Raw genomic sequence first — 13,428 nt, forward strand, 5'->3', positions numbered from 1 at the left:
GAGATCCGCAAAGGAAGCTTAATCTGTAGGAGCCCTTTTCTGTAGATGACTGATCCTGTGTTCGCACAAGCAAGCTACCCGACATGAAAGAGTGGAGAGAAGCACTTTTGCTCTAACTAAGCAGTTTGTGTCGATTCATTAGCTATTAATAAATACCACGTCACACTTGCTTAAAGCAATTCTAAAAGATTTCTCATGAACAGATAAACTCTTCTGAGGTCAGGAAAAGTCAGCTCATTAGCATCAAATCCAAAGTTTGTAAGCTTTGATTGTACTTTCCATTTTAATCCAATTCAGTGCTTGTTACCATGTTCATCAAAGACCAAACATGATTCACTATGCAATGGTGAGTGTAATGACTGACCAGTTAAAAAGGGTCTATGCACAGTCAACTACTCCCATCCGTCATCCAACCAGTGACGCATTTACGAATGGTACATGTACACTTACTCTCTCCTGCCATCTCTGGTAGAGTCAATTTCCGGGACAGTGAAGATTCTTCTGTTTGGAGTTGGTTGAACCCTGGCCAGACGTGGCTCCTTACTCTGCAAGAGACAACTTTTGTGAGCAACAAGCATGACTGCAACTCAAAGCATGCACTCTCAGGCACAGAGAGGGAAGTGAATAAAAGGCAAATACTTCCTACATTACACGGCGACTAGAGTTAATGACCAACAGTAAGGGAGGGGGAAAAAAACTAAAGCCGATAGACTGAAGAGACATGACCTAGCAGCAATAGCTTTCAGCATTGGAAGTTGGGAACACAGCTTGGAATCCAGAACTTAGGGCAGTATGCAACTCTCGAGCATATCACTTCATGTGAAATGGAATGTGCGAATTTTATATGTGTAATGTAAATGTAGTAGTACTTGTATAACGCACAAATCGACCCATGAGGGTATCTCAGCGCTTGTACGCATACCGCTGTGGAACCCTTCCTGGCTTTTCCCTGTGAAGTGCCCACTCCTGGGCACCCCCAAGGTGAAGCCAGGCATCCTAGCGTTGTTGGGGCCATTGTGGAGATTAAGCAAGCTATTGCCCAGAGTTGCAGAGTGGGACCCGTGATTAGAATAGGCACCGAGGCGAGAATTATCAGGTCCGAGAAATTGAGCCAAAGACCCGCCGAGGCGGGAATTGAACCCTGGTCCCGAGCTAGACCTCTGCATCAGGGTCTGCCGCTCTAACCATTGATATTTCACCAAACAAAACGGTTCAGGTGAAGAGGAACACAATTAACATTTAAACACTAAACATTAAAGTGAAAAAAACTAAGTAAAAAAGAAAGAAGAAGCCTATATACACACATTGATGGAAATCAAAGTCAATTATAATTTATTCTATAAATATTTTTCATAAAAATTCAAAAAAGAGAGGGAAGAAACATAACGCTCAAAGAGGAGTTGGCAGATACAAAAACAAACATTCCATATGCCAAACTAGTGGCTAACAGACAAACATTATCAATACAAAAAGGAACAAAGACAAAATGATGTGTCCTTAATGAATTATGGCCGCATAAAGCGTCAACGGCGTTTCAACCGCATGGATACTACGCGGTCATCTTCAGGACAGATAATTTTTGAGCGTACAATTCCCGTATGATAAAAACAAGGACTAAATAACATATCAAAGGGCACGCTTCTTCAAAGGAAAAGACTAGGGAAAGGGTTCGCCCAGTGAGGGTCAAAAAGACAGAAAAGAGACAGCACCACACCGCTTGTGATTACCTAAACCTCACAACCAAATCAATAAGAAAGAATCAAAAAATGACCTTATTCCACAGCCGGCCAATCAAAAATGATTTGGCAACAAGGTCGAAATTCCACCTATGAAAAGACATAAGTATATACTTAGTGCCTATTCAGGAGGCTGCCAAAATTAAAATCAATTCCTACAAGAATAGACTCCACTTACTCCAACAAATGGAGGTATACAACCATCCAATGTTTAGGATCCAGTATATTCACTAGAAAACTTCAATGGCAGGAACTCAATACTGCGTTTAATTGTTCGTGTCGGTCTGCTCCATAAATCAGCTAGAAAAAGGGGGATGTAATGGCTTCTATTAATGCCTTATATCATAGTCTAGCCCAAGTACTAACACAGCGCTAAATGCTCGTACTTTAATTAACCGTCATCCTGCTTCCCTAGTGTGTATTCTAGCATACAACTAACAATACCAGCGTGAAAAGTCACACTCTTCAGCATAACAGAAATTAATAATGCCATTTATATCAATCGAAAGGCACCAAATACAACTCGAGAAGATTATGAACCCAGATATTATGTGCCCGGATATTGGTAGCAAATACTCGTACAATCAGCTGTTGTCCAAAACTACTCAAAACATGTTTTACAGATTGCATCTTCCTGCAGCTCGTAATATGAGCGTGAACAGTCACACGCTTCGGAGTGTGGACACTAATGGTGCCAGCTATATCACTCAACAAATCCCCGAAAAAACTCAGGAGGGTTGTAAAACCTGACAAAATATGCCTGTTTCTCGGGCAGTCAATAACATGGTGGGTATCCCAAACACCCATTTACCATTTATATTTTCGGCATTTAAAAAAAGCTTACAGCTATATTTGAGTCATATCCCCAGTTTAGGCACTCTTAACACGTATCAGTATTCACTTACCAGCCCAAATTACTGACTGGCATCCACATGTCTACAGTTCCGGAACGGAGGCAGCCTCTCCGACAATGCAGAGGCTTGTAGAAATAGAAGACAAGCGTGGTCATGGCACGCATACGGCTGACGTTCACAATTAGAGAAAAATCTCAATAGGAGGCGCCATCTTAAAGGGGTAAAAAATAATAAATAACCCGATATAGCTTTTGAAAAGCCTCTAGTGTCAATCTATAGGGCATTTAAGAATAACACAAATGTTTCCAAAAATTTAAAATGGCAAAAAACGAAAGAACAGTGTTAGAATGAACTAGAAAACGCAGTTACTGGTAACCGAGCATAAACCATAAATACACGTAGTTGCATCAATCACAGCAACAACATGTCCTACTTATCAATCTAAATCGGGTGCAGTGAAAAATAAGTGCCAAAATCATTATTTTCCTCAAATTTATGTTAAAACCAGCCACCAGTGTTATTAAACAGTGAGTGATAATAAAAACGGTTCTGCAAGGTAGAGTGTTCATACCAGTAAAAATACATAATAGATACAGAGAGGTGTTTTCCTTTGAGCAAGTCTAGTTACAGCAAAAACAAAAACCAGTGATCTACTACCGGAGTTAACATGTACACAACATGAATTTTATATAATACTAACAAAGCAATATGCTCCACAATACACAGTGAATTACCATATGAAGTATGTTAACAGCATGGTAGACATGTTTTTTTCAGTGCTCAGCTGGTTACAATCGAATGGCACTCTTCCATAGAGTTTAGGCCACAATTAATGCTATTACATCGTAGCATCCACAGAAATTCAGTTCTGTTAAGAATATTTGAAATACTCCCACCCCTTGCAGGCACTGTAACCACTTCAATTACTTGCCATCTCATGTCCTCAGGGGCATGATTGAGTTGTTGATAATGTGCCACCAAGAGGGCATTTTCTGTCAGACACCGTATTCGACTCTTGTGCTGTCCAAGGCGAATCCTAATTTTCTGTGTCGTTTGGCCTATATAAATTAAGTCGCAAGGACACCAAATTGCATATACGACATTGGCCGTATTGCAATTCGACAGACTGCGAAGATCATATTTGATATTGTCATGGACAAATTGTTTGGTGTTCAGGCAGGAAACACACATTAGGCAGCCGCCACATTTGTAGTGTCCCATCATTTTATTGAGGCCCCACATAGATGATAGAGTTGGACTCTCAATACAAGGTAACGTGGCTCGAACCAGATGGTCACGAAGGTTTTTGCCCCGCTTGAAAGAGAACAGAGGTAACTCGTTGGCGATTCCAGTGGCCAGTGTTTCTTGATAATCCCTGAAATAGTTGCTAGAGCTCTTTTGAGCGTTTAACCAATTTTGGAGGATATCCACGTTGTATCAGTTTCTTGTACAAAATTTCGGCCTCCCGAAAGTAATCGTCCTCAAAAAAACAATTTCTCCGGATTCTCAAAAATTGTCCTAAGGGGAGTCCGTCCCTCAACCCACGAGGATGGACTGACTCCCCTTCGGACAATTTTTGAGAATCCGGAGAAATGTATTACTTTCGGGAGGCCGAAATTTTGTCCAAGAAACTGATACAACGTGGATATCCTCCAAAATTGGTTAAACGCTCAAAGAAAAGAGCTTGGTATAATCAGCGCGAAACTTTATTGACTCCCAAAACCAAAAAATTGATGACTCGCATTCCATGCGTAACCACATTTGGGACACGTAGCAACTCTATTTCAGGGATTATCAAGAAACACTGGCCACTGGTTGTGGCCACTGGAATCACCAACGAGTTACCTCTGTTCTCTTTCAAGCGGGGGAAAAACCTTCGTGACCATCTGGTTCGAGCCGCGTTACCACGTATTGAGAGTCCAACTCTATCATCTATGTGGCGGCTGCCTAATGTGTGTTTCCTGCCTGAACACCAAACAATTTGTCCATGGCAATATCAAATATGATCTTCGCAGTCTGTCGAATTGCAATACGGCCAATGTCGTATATGCAATTTGGTGTCCATGCGACTTAATTTATATAGGCCAAACGACACAGAAAATTAAGATTCGCCTTGGACAGCACAAGAGTCTAATACGGTGTCTGACAGAAAATGCCCCCTTGGTGGCACATTATCAACAACTCAATCATGCCCCTGAGGACATGAGATGGCAAGTAATTAAGTGGTTAAAGTGCCTGCAAGGGGCGGGAGTATTTCAAATATTCTTAACAGGACTGAATGTCGGTGGATGCTACGATGTAATAGCATTAATTGTGGCCTAAACTCTATCGAAGAGTGCCATTCGATTGTAACCAGCTGAGCACTGAAAAAACATGTGTCGACCATGCTGTTAACATACGTCATATGGTAATTCACTGAGTATTGTGGAGCATATTGCTGAGTTAGCATTATATAAAATGCATGTTGTGTACATGTTAACTCTGGTAGTAGATCACTGGTTTTTGTTTTTGCTGTAACTAGACTTGCTCAAAAGAAAACACCTCTCTGTATCTTTTATGGATTTTTACTGGTATGAACACTCTACCTTGCAGAACCGTTTTTATTATCACTCACCGTTTAATAACACTGGTGGCTGGTTTGAACATAAATTTGAGGAAAATAATATTTGTGGCACTTATTTTTCACTGCACCCGATTTAGATTGATAAGTAGGACATGTTGTTGCTGTGATTGATGCAACTACGTGTATTTATGGTTTATGCTCGGTTACCAGTAATTGCGTTTTCTAGTTCATTCTAACACTGTTCTTTCGTTTTTTGACATTTTTAATTTTTGGAAACCTTTGTGTTATTCTTAAATGCCCAATAGATTGACACTAGAGGCTTTTCAAAAGCTATATCGGGTTATTTATTATTTTTTACCCCTTTAAGATGGCGCCTCCTATTGAGATTTTTCTCTAATTGTGAACGTCAGCCGTATGCGTGCCATGACAACGCTCGTCTTCTATTTCTACAAGCCTCTGTATTGTCAGAGAGGCTGCCTCGGTTCCGGAACTGTAGACATGTGGATGCCAGTCAGTAATTTCGGCTGGTAAGTGAATACTGATACGTGTTAAGAGTGCCTAAACTGGGGATATGACTCAAATATAGCTGTAAGCTTTTTTTAAATGACGAAAATGTAAATGGTAAATGGGTGTTTGGGATACCCACCATGTTATTGACTGCCCAAGAAACAGGCATACTTTGTCGGGTTTTACAATCCTCCTGAGTTTTTTCGGGGATTTGTTGAGTGATATAGCTGGCACCATTAGTGTCCACACTCCGAAGCGTGTGACTGTTCACGCTCATATTACGAGCTGCACGAAGATGCAATCTGTAAAACATGTTTTGAGTAGTTTTGGACAACAGCTGATTGTACGAGTATTTGCTACCAATACCCGGGCACATAATATCTGGGTTCATAATCTTCTCGAGTTGTATTTGGTGCTTTTCGATTGATATAAATGGCATTATTAATTTCCGCTATGCTGAAGAGTGAGATTTTTCACGCTGGTATTGTTAGTTGTATGCTAGAATACACACTAGGGAAGCAGGATGACGGTTAATTAAAGTACGAGCATTTAGCGCTGTGTTAGTACTTGGGCTAGACTATGATATAATGCATTAATAGAAGCCATTACATCCCCCTTTTTTTAGCTGATTTATGGAGCAGACCGACACGAACAATTAAAAAACGCAGTATTGAGTTTCTGCCATTGAAGTTTTCTAGTGAATATACTGGATCCTAAACATTGGATGGTTGAATACCTGCATTTGTTGGAGTAAGTGGAGTCTATTCCTGTAGGAATTGATTTTAATTTTGGCAGCCTCCTGAATAGGCACTAAGTATATACTTATGTCTTTTCATTGGTGGTATTTCGACCTTCATGCCAAATCATTTTTGATTGGCCGGCTGTGGAATAAGGTCATTTTTTGATTCTCTTATTGATTTGGTTATGAGGTTTAGGTAATCACAAGCGGTGTGGTGCTGGCTCTTTTCTGTCTTTTTGACCCTCACTGGGCGAACCCTTTCCCTAGTCTTTTCCTTTGAAGAAGCCTACCCTTTGATATGTTATTTAGAAATTGTTTTTATCATACAGGAATTGTATGTTCAAAAATTATCTGTCCTGAAAATGACTGCGTAGTTTCCATGCGGTTGAAACGTCGTCGACGCTTTATGTGGCCATAATTCATTATGGACACATCATTTTGTCTTTTTGTTTCTTTTTGTATTGATAATGTTTGTCTGTTAGCCACTAGTTTGGCATATGGAATGTTTGTTTTTGTATATGCCAACTCCTCTTTGAGCGTTATGTTTCTTCCCTTTTTTTTGAATTTTTATGAAAAATATTTATAGAATAAATTATAATTGACTTTCATAATCCATCTATGTGTGTATATAGGCTTCTTCTTTCTTTTTTTTTACTTAGTTTTTTTCACTTTAATGTATAGTGTTTAAATGTTAATTGTGTTCCTTTTCACCTGAACCGTTTTGTTTGGTGAAATATCTTACTGTCCCTGGTTCAGGGTAGTTGGACAGCCCCTGTAGTCTGTCAATGCTCTAACCATTGAGCCACACTTCTTCACATATCTTGGTGTAGAAAATGTAGTAGATTTCCGACGTAATATACAATTTCAGTTAATTCTGACGCAAGTTAATATAATAAGCCAATGATTAAGCATGCCAACTAGGTTGGTGGGCAAGTGTGTCTCTTAATTTTTACAAACATTATGTTCACAATTCCAGATCATACTCACACAGAGTGCATTAGGGTACTCATTTATCTAGGTAATTCCTTTGGTAGTAACTATGTGTACAGTTTGCCTTTTGCTCGTTATCTAGTTCTTGACTTGGATAAAGCATTCCTGGCAGGTCCTATCCCCCTCCCCCGCCCTCCAGTATTGTTGAATAAGCTATAAAGCCTACATCGACCTTTTGCATGAAAGTTACGTTTAGCGCAAATACCTAAGCAGAGGGCAAGATTTGAAATACAACACTATTTAAATATGATGGCACCAAACAGAATCATATTTGAATAACATACGAAATGTGTCAAAAGTATGAAAGATCGGTAGGAAGTAAAAGTTGGAGATGCATGACCAAAATGCAAAAAATACACAACTCTACTTGAAAGTCACCTCTGCTTCAAACATCACTTTGATTCACCCTGGACCCAAACTGACTCAAGAAACCCACTGCTAAAAAAGAACCAACAACAACAAAAAAAGACAGCCAGGTACAAGCTCTCTCATCTAATGAAAGTCAAACGATGTCTGTGCCTCAGTATTAAGACCGCACCATTCTCTATAAGTTATTTAACTCCAACCAACTTCATCTTTAGTTTGGTCACGTTTGTTTAACAAGTCGTTTACAAATTCTGGTAGTGTCTCTCCAATTAAAACTGGAGAAAATAAACATTTTGCTTTTATTTTTAATTGTATTTCTAGCTTGTCAATGTATTTTCAGGATGCCAGTGCAGAGCTCAAGACGGTTTCCGATGCCTTTACTTAAAAAATACATTTAAAAAAGGCAATGCACCCTCATGTTCCTTTCGGTCAGATACTTTAACATCATGTTTGACCTCCTAAGGATAAAATTAAAAACGATCAATACTACTTAATAAGTATATTTTGTCAGCTACTACAATGACTAAAAGAATGGTGACATGTTTAATAACTGTTGTAAGTAGCAGCTGCAAAAAGTGTGATGTTTTCTTTAGCATACCTACAAAAGAATGAGGTATATGGAACAAAGATGGCTTCTTAATAAGTGGATAAACATTCTCTATGGGTGGTTCATGCACTCCAGTGTAGTCCATTTTTTTATATTGTGTAATGAGTTTATTAAGTTTGTATATCATTTGGGGCGTGGCCGAGAAGGCGACCAAGATGGCTGCTTAACTTTGTAGCTTCCGAGCCTTCGGCCTCCTTTCCTCTTCTGCTTGTATTCCCAGGCCACAACAGTCTCCTGATGCTGGACGGGTGAGGGGAGAGACACCTGGAGACGAATGGAGCCTGTTGCGGTCCCTGACAACTCCTGCTGAGCCGCAACACAGCTGCCCGCGCTCCCGGACCGGCCCTCGGAGGACCCGAGACGACAGGGGTCTCGGGTGAGACTGAGGGCGGGATCTGCTGGGAGCATGCGAGACAGCGAGCTGCCACTGCCGGGGGAGCTCTCGGGACGTCGGCCGATCTGCAATGCGGGCCGGAAACCCCCAGCCAAGTCTGCATCGAAGCTTGACCCCGGTGCTGCGCAGTGCCTGCGGATATGAAATACGGCGAAAGGTAGGAGGCAGCATGCTGCCTAATTGGATCCTTCCTTTAAGCACCACCCGGGATCCTCTTGTCGAATGTACTGGACATGGTCACTGACGGCATTGCCACGATCCAAGACCCAGCATAGGCGGACATTTGCACGGATGGAGAAGGATGCGACACTTATGGCAGGCCCCCCCTTTACCTACATGCCCCAATCGCTGCACCAGCACTATTGCCTGCGATATGCCCTCCTGAATAGTGTCCCAAATAAGCGATCCACCCATAGAGTCTAGTGTGCAACCTACCGGCTGATGAATGCGCTGTGCCCCTCAATGCATTTGTGTAATGGTTGGCAGTACAACTAAACCTCTTACCTATACCATAGGCAGTGGGTTGCAGGCATGGCACACAGTGTGCCATGTCTACTCTTCACCTTATCTGCACCAAAACACACAGCTTGCAATGGAAGTGTGTGTTAAGGTACACAATATGTGATGCAGCCCTTAAAAGCCTTCCCTGGTACCTTTTACAAGTGTCTTACATGTGGCCAGAAATGTGCCAGTTGGGGGCACAAAGGTACCGTTTTGGTAAAGAACACAGGCCCTGGGAACCCGATTGGCAGGGACCCAGGGCACATCAAGTTAAAGTGAATCAGAAATATCCCAAAAAGGGTGGGGGTTACTATAACAGATAGCCCCTTTCCTACAGTTAGTACAATTGCAAAAGCTAAAGATGTAAGTATGAACTATCTAATAACTTCCCAGGTCTTACTGTCCAGTTGTGTGTACAAGATTTCTCACCGCGCCCTAGTCATCTGCCATAGTGGTGGTAGAATGCGGAGAAGACTGGCTCATCGAAAGTACCCAAATTGAAAAATAATATTCATAGACCTTAATGTAAAAAATAAACAGATTTTAATGGGAAAAAGGGTAAGTCATTAATTAACTAACCAAGATCAAATAAAACGATTTAAAAATCATCAACTGATTCTAGCACCATAAGTCGTACTTGGCAAATGTTGTGGTTGAGAGCCCAGATATGAGAAGTTATCACGGAGTTCATGTTTTTTGGTTATGTTGCTCTTGTGTTCATTTAATTTGATTTTAATTTTTATTTTGGTCTTGCAATTGTATACTAGGCCACAAGGGCATTTTAACAGATATAATACGTAGTTTTCACTTTATTAATTAGTGCATATATCCTTTGAGAATGCTTATCCAAGAATGCAAATGTGCATGTCTGACAAATTCGAAATGTCGTCGTAAGACGTTTGTGCTTGGGTACAGTGTTTCCTGATCAGAAGGATAAATGTTATCGTAGGGTGCTTCACGCCCTCCAGTTTATTTGACTTTTATACTTTGTAATGAGTTTATTAAATTTGTATACGATTTAAAGTATACAGCAGGGTATCGCTTTCCGGTCAACAAGCGTGTCCAATGAATAAACAGTGTTGCGTTCCCCTCCCGGGGAAACGTCTGCTGGTTGCACCGCAAAGTTAGGATGCACAACTGTTTACCTCCACAAGCAAACATGACAAAACCAACAGACTGATCACGATAATTAGATATTCCACAAAGACCCTTCAATAAGATAATTTTGAAATATTTGCCGATGGTGTAGGAGTGCCCCTTTTTTGCATGATTGTCCCCCTTTTTTAGGTCGAGGGACTGTAGGCTTGGCCGTAGGCCAAGACCGGAAGTCCGGAGAATTATTGTTACTTAGAGTGGCTGCTTTATCCCGCCTCTTTTTGTCTCTCCTCCATTGGCTGGCTTCCTAAACGGAGGCCAGCCATTGGAGGAGAGATGCATCACTCCGATTTAGCCCCGTCTTTTTCGGATTTGGGGGCGTAAGTTTTGCTGTTCTTTAGACAGTGACGTTGTCTGTCACTCAAAACAGCAAAACCACGCCCCCGATTCCGAAAAATTCGGAAGCTTGAGGCCATTTTGCTGCTGGTAAGGTTGAGGTAGGCTGCTCTAGCTCGCTTTCCTCGTTCCTGCCGTCTTTTTTCCCACCCCCTCCCGCGGATGAGATCGTCTCGCTGTCCTCCCCGCCGTGTCTTTTTCCCGCCCCCCTCAATAGAGCTCTTGAACACGAGTCTGAGCTGCCTGCAGCCCGCCCGCACAGGATCTCAGCGTTGGGGAGGGGGGGGCGCTAGACTGGTTTACTTCATTGAGCTCCAGTTATACTTTCTTGTGGCTTTGTACTTTTTCCTATGGTGTAAGCCAATGCAGGGATGTTATTTCATTTCTTCTGGCTTCATTTTCTTTTCAGTATTTTTATTGCATCGCTCTCTTTCCACTACTCGCTCCGGGGTTTATTTTCTTTTTGCTTCTCTAGTGGTCTTTTTTATCGTTTTATCTGCTGCGGTTTTTTACTCCACGTTACGTTTCTCCATTTAGTGCTTATTGCTTAACAGATGCAGTCAGAGGCTTGCCTGCCTCCCCGGGGGGTATTGTCCCTCCTCTACGCCCCAGCCTGCCGCACCCTGTGTACAAGAGGCGAGCGGACGCGACGAGGGCTTAGAGACAGAGGGAGCTGCCGAGCCGTAACCCGCCCTCGGAGCCTGACAGCAACGCACCACGCACACCTCGCCTGACACCCGACACCGCCCCGCACCAACATGCCCAAGTGCCCGAACTGTGCCAAGGAGGTGTACTTTGGTAAGGAGTCTTCGCTCAGCCTCCACCTGGCAGCACGGGCTGAATCCTGTGCCCACAGGCAGCCTCCTCGCGGCAGAGCAGCAGTGAGTGATGGGAGAGCGTGTGCCTGGCCCACCTGCCTGGCACTGAGCCCCCAAGTTACTGACGTCTGCTGCCATCCATCCCACCAGCTCTGCATGGCTTTACGGTCTCTGGAGTGTGTCTTTTCCAGTGTCACTTATCTGGCACTGCTGCTAGGCACTTCGTGTGCCATGCTCTCTGTTGGGCATTACTTGTTTTCTGGTTGGCACTGCCCTTTGGCCACTGCTTGTGTTTCTGTTTCCTGGGTTGCACTGCCGCTTGGCTGCTGCATGCGTTTCTGTTAAATATCTGGCATGGGCCCTGGGTACTGCATCTATTTACGTGTCCTGGCTGGCCCTTTCACTGGCACTGCATGGTTTAACAGTGCCTGGCTTGTGCATATTATTGTGTCACCTATCTGGCACGGCCACTGCGCACTGCAGTGTTTCTGTTTCTCGTTGACATTGTCCACAACAACAGCATTTTTTAGATCAAGGCTACCGTCAATCCAACCGAGGTGGGAGTGCCGAACAAGGTTGGGGCCAGCAGAGAAGATGGAACAGAGAACGAGGATCCCAGAGAGGGAATGCGTGTGTGAGGTTCTTCCCGTCGGAGGGACACGGGGAGATTTCCACACAAAGACAGACATACCGATGGTAACAAAAACCACAACCCCAACAGCAATAGAAGCCGCAAGTGATGTTCTCCCCTCCGGACAGAATCAAGGAGATTACCACGCTGAGACGTACATACCAACAGAAACAGAAGCCACAAGACTAATGGCAACCGAAACAACCACAACGAATTTTCAAGAGATCGGCACTCCTGAAGCCACGGAGCAGCAGACCACAGGAAAAGAAAGGGAGTGGTCATGCTAAGCATTCCCTCACCAATGTGAATCTCACAGATCCCATCATCAACCTATCGGACAATACAATAACAATGGCAGAAAGAGTAGTGTTAAGCAAAGGCCTCTCCTTCGTGCAGACTAGTAGACCGGACTCCTTCACCACCAAACTAGAGCTACAAAAATTCTTCCATAAAGTAAGATTAAAATATTACTTTGGAATGAACACACACACACACCAAGGCAAACGGCAACTCCTTTCAAACCACCCTCCACATTCACGCCTGGGGCCCAATGCATGAGCCAACGGAAACTTGCGTTTGAGCAAGTGGTCATGCAAGAACTAATGGCATCGCTGGATGAAAGACCGTATATCATACGTTACCAAGGAGGAAAAAATTGCATTGAAAGAACTGAGTGAAAACCTTTCATCGTCGTGAAGCCGCTGACAAAGGTGGAGCAGTGGTGGTGCAAAATACCCGTGATGACGCCAATGAAATTGAACAGCTGAGCGCAAGAGACAGCTATCAACCAACACCAAGAGACCGCTATCAACCAACGCCCAGAGACCCTACGCTGTATATCAAATCACTTAGAGACACTTACAAAAGAAGGTGTCAGTGAAGGATTCCTGAGTACAGCAGAAAAAGATTTCTTGATCAACAAAGAACCGCGTATTCCAACTATATATACTTTGCCCAAAGTGCATAAGCGTCAGATAAATCCACCTGGAAGACAGATTATCTCCGGCTGTGGCTCAGTCGTGGAACCAGCGAACCAATTCATAGACTTCTTTCTACGAACTCTGGTCCCACAAACCAAGTCCTTTGTGCTTGATTCTATGTACATGATACAACTGCTAGAAGACTAGCCCTATAACAAAACCACACAATTTATGGTAACTTTGGACGTCTGTTCCCTCTACACATCTATACCACAAAACACGGCCATTGAAGTCATACGTACAACACTAAA

General features: G+C 42.8%; 1 protein-coding gene across 2 annotated transcripts in view; it reads right to left on the reverse strand.

Annotated features, from left to right (window-relative positions):
* Positions 1 to 13,428, reverse strand: part of PPP1R12C (protein phosphatase 1 regulatory subunit 12C) — a 1,267,429-nt gene that overhangs the window by 597,374 nt on the left and 656,627 nt on the right. For both annotated transcript variants that reach the window (XM_078655015.1, XM_078655016.1), the window contains exon 11: positions 451 to 545. In XM_078655015.1, coding sequence (XP_078511141.1) covers positions 451 to 545 — 95 coding nt within the window. The remainder of the gene's footprint in view (positions 1 to 450; positions 546 to 13,428) is intronic.

This window comes from Lissotriton helveticus, chromosome 7 (assembly GCF_964261635.1).
Source record: "Lissotriton helveticus chromosome 7, aLisHel1.1, whole genome shotgun sequence".
NCBI lineage: Eukaryota > Metazoa > Chordata > Amphibia > Caudata > Salamandridae > Lissotriton > Lissotriton helveticus.